Source organism: Austrofundulus limnaeus, unplaced genomic scaffold, assembly GCF_001266775.1.
Source record: "Austrofundulus limnaeus strain Quisiro unplaced genomic scaffold, Austrofundulus_limnaeus-1.0 Scaffold309, whole genome shotgun sequence".
Taxonomy (NCBI): Eukaryota; Metazoa; Chordata; class Actinopteri; order Cyprinodontiformes; family Rivulidae; genus Austrofundulus; species Austrofundulus limnaeus.
In genome coordinates this window covers 630556-637441 of record NW_013952711.1, presented here as the reverse complement: position 1 = coordinate 637441, position 6886 = coordinate 630556, and the positions used below count along the sequence as shown (strand labels likewise).

Here is a 6886-nt window from a genome sequence, read left to right as displayed (position 1 = left end):
AAGTGGGGTTTTTTAATACCACTCATGGACACTGGGAGGGAAGGGAGTTTTGTATTTGTATTTTTTTTGTACTGTGTTTATTTTGATTTGTTGTGAATAATATATTTGAAAATTAAATTTCTTGTTTCTGTGCTCATTTCCTTTTGTTAAACGTTATTTTGTCACTTAGTATTTATTTAACAGTTAACAGGGTGTGTAGTTGTAATTTCTTTATATTTTACATGTCCTGGTGTGTTCGGTAAACAAACTAACTCTAAACCATAGATTAAATCCAACAGTAAACTCATAATCTGGTCAAAAAACATCCTATAAGTCAGGAGGGAGACCTGACTGGCGCCCAACTTCATTATTCATATTAACAACAATAAACAGCACAACGTTAGCTGCGTGCAGTTTACGGCACCTCATGGCCCATAACGTCATTTGTTTACAATCTGCTGCTGCTCAGCGTATGTCGGCAACATGACGACAACAAAAGTTGCGAGAAAGTGGCAAAGTCAAATTTGGGATTTCTTCTAACATGACTGCGAGAAAAATAAAAGCATGTGTCTTGTGGAAAGAAGYGATAAAATGGGTGGAATAYGTCACAAGRGGAAAAMCKTAATCAAYCTCACACAAAGACGGCTAACTGTGAGTATCTTGGTAAGCTAGCTTCTCTCAGCAACAGCCCAGCCAGGTATCGCCAGCATGGATAAACTATTGTCACCTTCCTAAAATTATCACCCAATCCTTTGTTGGAAAAATTATGTTACATGATTATTTTAGGAAGGTGTTGCTATAATGGATGGGTGGGACGTGTCCCTCACAGGAGACAGGAGGAGACAGGCGCATTCCAGCACAAAGCCACCATCAGTAAAACAGAGTAGYAGGACTTATTTGTTTTTTTTTTGTTTGTTTGTTTTTGTCAGTGTAACACCGGTGAATAACACATATAGTAAGGGCAACAMCTGATCATAGTTTATCAATATGCATGACAATATATTAGATATTATGTGCAATAAGTAGTGAGACATTTGAAGCAATAAAAGGTGGAGAGATGGAGGAAGTTAAGGAGAGGTCTTAAATTAGTTYAGTGAAATATGTATGTATAAATATGTGAAATATGCTTGTTAATACTTTTTAAACATATTTTTTATCATGAGAAGAAGAGAGAGGAGAACAGGTGGAGCAAAAGCGTGTGAGGTCCTGTTTAAAAACCATATTAAGTATAATAGATGCAGAAAGAACAGGTGAGGACTGATGTCAGGTTGATGTTTCATTATTTCCACAGTTATAAAGGTTAGGGTTAGGGTGYGATTAGGTTGTCAGCTGCAGAACAACAACCCACTAGAGTTCTGTACATTTATYTGGTGAAATGYGTCTCTGTAGTGATCAATACATGAATTTTTTTTTCTCGTTTAGTTTAAAATGAGCCACCTTTWGGTTCAGGAGTGTACCTCATCTCTGAAGTCATTTTGTATGTTTAGCAGCAGCAATGCAGGGGCTGCTGCTAAACATAAAGGAGACAAGAGGAGAGGAGGTACAGAGCTGGAGGTCTTGAATTAAATTAGTGAAAACTTTTACTGTAAGTTTTACTGTAGGTTGTCAGCTTCAACAGAGCTGACAGCATATGAGACGTAATGCATACATCTGTAAATCAGTTGTATGATAAAAACCTTAACAGATACTTTTAGCTTCTGTAAGTCACTTGCTGGTGCTGTACTTTACAAAATGTAGTGKTCTCTGTTGTAAATGTGTTGATGCCATGCAGGGACATCAGAGGCAGGAAGTCAGAGTGAGGGAGAGACAGGAGTAGACTCACAGGTAAGAGAGAGGAACACAGAACAGGTATTTTTATATTAGAAAATCTTATGATGGCAATAATTTTTGTAAATATTGCAATGATATCAGAAGTGATCTATGTCTTTTTTTCTTTCCTCTCTTTCTAATCTGTACTTCCTATTTTATGTGACTTTTAGTATTTTTGGTCAGGTGTGAGCTTTTGCTGCCATGANTATGTCTTTTTTTCTTTCCTCTCTTTCTAATCTGTACTTCCTATTTTATGTGACTTTTAGTATTTTTGGTCAGGTGTGAGCTTTTGCTGCCATGAGACCCTGTCCTACGGGCTAAATATTTCATTAGCATGAAAAATACAACTTCAAACCTCTTCAAGTACATTAGTCAACAATTATTGTGCATCAAGAAGTCCTTTGCGGTATGAATATTGCACACTCTGACACTGTGATAACAATACAGTATATTCGTTGTGCTGTGCAATCCAATTAGACTCGAGATATTTTGTTGGGTGGTTTACTCACATCACCATTTTTTCAAGATAAGATCCGGTAGCTATGTGTGCTTTGTTTTGTTAACTTTTAGAATCCTTTCTGGTAGAATGAGCTAACTTGCCACGAACATTAGGTGTAATATTAATGAATTATATATAAATACACCATCAGTGGCGGCTGGTGGAATTTTCTCCAGATGGGGCTACAACTCCAAAATAGACGTATCCCAAAAAGCAATCAAATGTGTACTAAGTTGTATCACGCCAGTGTATTTATTAAACAAATGACAATAATAAAACAGCATTACAATGCCATTACAATGTGTTTTATTTTTAGTACATAAATTTTGCTCTTCTGTTACTGAGAAGCAAATTTCTTCATGACTGAATTTATGTGGGTCCACATCACGGATTCGGTGAAAGCAGCCATCAAGAAAACAAACTCAATTCCTGCTGTTATTCTTGGAGGTACAACAAAGTTTTTGCAACCCCTGGACATCAGTGTGAATCGTGCATTTAAAGCAGCACTCAGGGGTGAATGGGAGGTTTGGATGACTGTCGGGGATAAATCATTAACAAAAACTGTGCGAAGAGCGTCATTTCCTGATGTCTGCCAGTGGATCCAAACAGTGGAGCAGAGTAAATGAGTCCACCATCACCAATGGGTTCCGAAAGGCTGGACTGCTACGTGAATAGGCCACCACAGCTTCAGAGCCAGCATTACCCCGGGAGGATAGCGACACAGAAAGTAACACTGAACAGATACCGCTGTGTGATGCAGTTTTTCTGAGCTTGTTTAACGCCGACACTGAAGAGGAGGACTTCGCTGGTTTCAGTGCGCCGGAGGAAGATGAATGAGACGATTTGTTGGACCAGAAACTGTTAAAGAAAACTACCAAAATAAGGTCAGTTAAATGAACCGTATTCCTCCGAACTTTAAATCCTAAAGGTTTGCTTTATGTTGGGGGTGCGGCTTATAGTCCGGTGCGGCTCATATGCTAATGTTCGCAGGTTTTAAAAAAAAAATGGCGGGTGCAGCTTATAGCCTGAAAAATACGGTAAATAAAATAACAAGCCAGAATGAAAACAAGCCAAAATGAATTAAGATTAACAACTTTCTACTTCTTACTTTTTTAAAAAATGTAAGGAGTAGAAGTAAAAAGTCGTCTAAAAATAATTAAGTAAAGTACAGATAAACAAAATGTCAAAAAAAAAGTACAGAAACAAAGTATTAGTACTTCGTTACTTTACAACTCTACCTATGAATAATAATTCACTGATGTGTGTGAAGATTTCTGTCTTGTTACTGAACAGAAATGTCTGAGCAGAAACAAACTGCAGACATTCATTGTTTAAACAGATTCTTGTTCAGCTCTGTGTTCTGTTGCTGTGTAATGTTTTGTTCAGTTTATGTTAATCAGTAAAAGCTATGTTTGTTATGCTCACAGCATTTGTCATGCAAGAAGAAATGTCGGCTGCTTTCAGTAGCCGGACACAGAAATGAGTTCCGGCAAACACACAGGTAAACAAACCCATTCCATGAGCCGAGCTGTCTTTTTAGGCCTCACGACAGGAAGATTAACAACAGATGTGTCTGGAACGGCACAGCAATCTACTATGACAACTGTCAACAATAACAGGAAAGTATAGCTAAAATAGGGAACAAAACCCATCAGTAGCTTCAATTATAACATAATWAATATTTCACTTATATAATATTTTTGTGATCTAAACAGAAAGAAGGCTTTAAAATGATGTGCAGTCATTAGTCATGTGTGCAGAAAGGTCGCTGTACCTGTTTAAGTGTGTAGTGTTGAGCCATGAGAGCCCGGACCATCTCGGGCAGGGCTATGGGAACCCTCGTCAGTCGGTCAGAAAAAGCCGTCAGCAGTTGCTGAGACTTCTGGAGCCACTCCTGTCTTCCAGTGTAGTTGGACAAACGTAGAAGATTGAAAGCTGACACAGAGTTAGCACTGGGCTCAGCTCCATCTTGATCTGTGACAGAAAAAGACACAACAGGTTCTAACTCATTTTATGGACAATGTTTTATCATCTAATGGTTACTAATAGAAAAAATCTCTGGATGACATATTTAGAATGTGGCAGAAGTTAATTATATTGATGTACAGCCTTGTGCTTGTTAAAACAGACTAGTAAAATTCAAAAGTGTTTTTGATCAATAGTTTGTCAGGTTTTTTGAAGTCGGTGGACTTCGGCAGATTTTTCTGTCAGCAGCAAATTTAACATCTCTAAAAACAGACCTTATTGCAGATTTTAGCATTGCAATCCTGATGATTTTTTTAAATCAAAAACATGTCACAGATACTTCATTAGGACTTAATGAAATCATATCAATTTGTGATAAAGGGGCAGAATGTTTCTTCCTTAAATGTCAGATGCCTGATTGTCTTCCCCGCCACACAAACATCCCAGAGTTAATGTGTGATGTGAGGTACTGGCACTGAAGGATGACCTCATCACTTAGTACTGTTATGTGATTGGTCCTTATCTTTTATCGGTGTCCAGTGAGAGCCTGGAGGTAATCTTCAAATGACTCTATGACCTCTCCACAAGTCTGCTTCAAAGCAATGTTCAGATATTTTTGGCTTTTGAAAGCATGTAAGAAAAACACAAGCTTAATTTCCATTTAAATCTAACTGCTTTAATCGGACAGACTTTATAGTATCAGTACACCAATATAATTATACACACAAAGCCACATATTCTTTGTAAACAATTTCAGGCCTTTGTGACAAGCATGAATTAACAATCACAAAACCATGTTTACATCCATGGTTGACCAAACTGCAGAAATAATTGGATTCTACCAGACACTGTTCTTCTTCACCTCATGGTGAGGTTTCCCCCCCGGCGAGCACGTTTCATCATACATATGCATGAACACACTTAGGTACAGCAAAAAGTCTGTCACTTCCCACATGTCACGTTTTTCTACTCTCAAGTAGCTCAGTGGAATGTCATAAAACTCTCTTGAACACTCACACATGCCAACACAATCATTCCAAACAGTCACAAACACAAAGAAAAAACTTTCAGCTTGACTGTACTCCGCCTTTCTATCCGGCCAGGATACTCAAGGTGATTTACACTACAATCTGTGTCCTCATTTACCCATTCACACACACATTCATTCAGCACACTACCAGGTCTCTACAGAGCCAATACAGGTAAATAAATTTATAGACTAATCAGTGCTTTAAACCACACTCATACACTGATGGGACGCACATCAGAGGCCAAGGGGGTTCAGTGTCTTGCCAAGGGAAACTTTGACATGTGTCAGAATAGCAGAGAATTGAACCGTCAACTCTCGCATTAGAGGAGTGACCCCCCTAACCAGTCAGCCACAGCTGCCCCTTTTTACTTTGGTTAAAGAAAGAAAACTCCACAATATTCACTAAAATAACTTGAAACTGACAAAAGTAATAAAAGAAAATACTAAATATTACTAATTACTGAATCAAATTCTAGTTCAAACGATTTCTTTTTCAAAAACATCAAATCTTAAAAAAATGAAACAAGAATTTTTTAAAATACAAGCTTCATAGCTCCTAGGAAAATGTCTCCAGTTTTGTCTTATCTGTCTAAAAGACGAATGAGACACAATTGGAGCTTTTTTGCAACAAGTCTTATCAGTTATACATTTGGAGAAAGTTGATTGAATCTGAATGCCTTGGACAGCATTTACTATGTAAGCTAAAGAGCTTTAATGCCAGCAAACATACCCAGCAACTGGTCACTTGTTGAAAATGTTGTCTCCTTTAGTATGACCTGATGGTGTGAGAAACTCTGAGTCAGAGACAGGTACAAGCTCTCCTGGGTTTTCAAGCAGTTTGATAAAATAATCAGTCATCAGCAAATGCAACCTCACAGACTTGTATAATCAGGTTCTAGAAAAAAAAATTTCAGGAGCCAACTCATCCCCTGCAACCATCACTCAAGTTATGGCCATTTAGCTGGAGACTGATGGTCCCTCTAACAAAGAAACGTGGGTAAAAATATATAATTTGCTCCCACTGCAGCATCCATTCTAAACAGGGTCCTTTGTAAACGTAGACTCACAAAAAATGACAACCATAGTTCACAGATGTTTTTCATTTTACAAAGCTGCGCATCTTAGTGTTTTACTGTTTTATGTCTGTTTTCACAATGCCTTTAAGTTGTTTTTATTACCACACCATACCATACCACTTTTATTTATAAAGCACTTTAAACAGCACAAGGCCAACCAAATTGCTGTACAGTAGACATACACAACAGGACATAGTCAAAATACAGTCAAAATACAGATAAAAATATGGAGCATTTATATTGACAGTATACATAGAACAGAGTTTTGATACATGGTGAGGTTTTGCACCATCTCACTCAGACTCAAAGGCAAGGGAGTAGTAGTGTGTTTTTAAGCGAGACTTGAAGACATCGAGTGAAGGAGACTGTCTGACATGTAGTGGTAGATCATTCCACAGTTTTGGGCCCGTTACGGAAAAGGATCTGTCACCTTTCAGTTTAAGACGAGAGTTAGGGACCTTCAGAAGCAGCTGACCAGATGATCTGAGAGCACTGTGGATGCACTAGATCTGAGAGGTAAGAGGGAGC

General features: G+C 38.0%; 1 protein-coding gene across 3 annotated transcripts in view; it reads right to left on the bottom strand.

Moving 5' to 3' along the window:
* The window catches only part of LOC106527113 (spermatogenesis-associated protein 20), a gene marked incomplete at its 5' end in the record, with an annotated part of 21964 nt that overhangs the window by 12999 nt on the left and 2079 nt on the right, over nt 1-6886 (bottom strand). For all 3 annotated transcript variants that reach the window (XM_014021880.1, XM_014021881.1, XM_014021882.1), the window contains 1 exon segment: nt 4062-4261. In XM_014021880.1, coding sequence (XP_013877334.1) covers nt 4062-4261 — 200 coding nt within the window.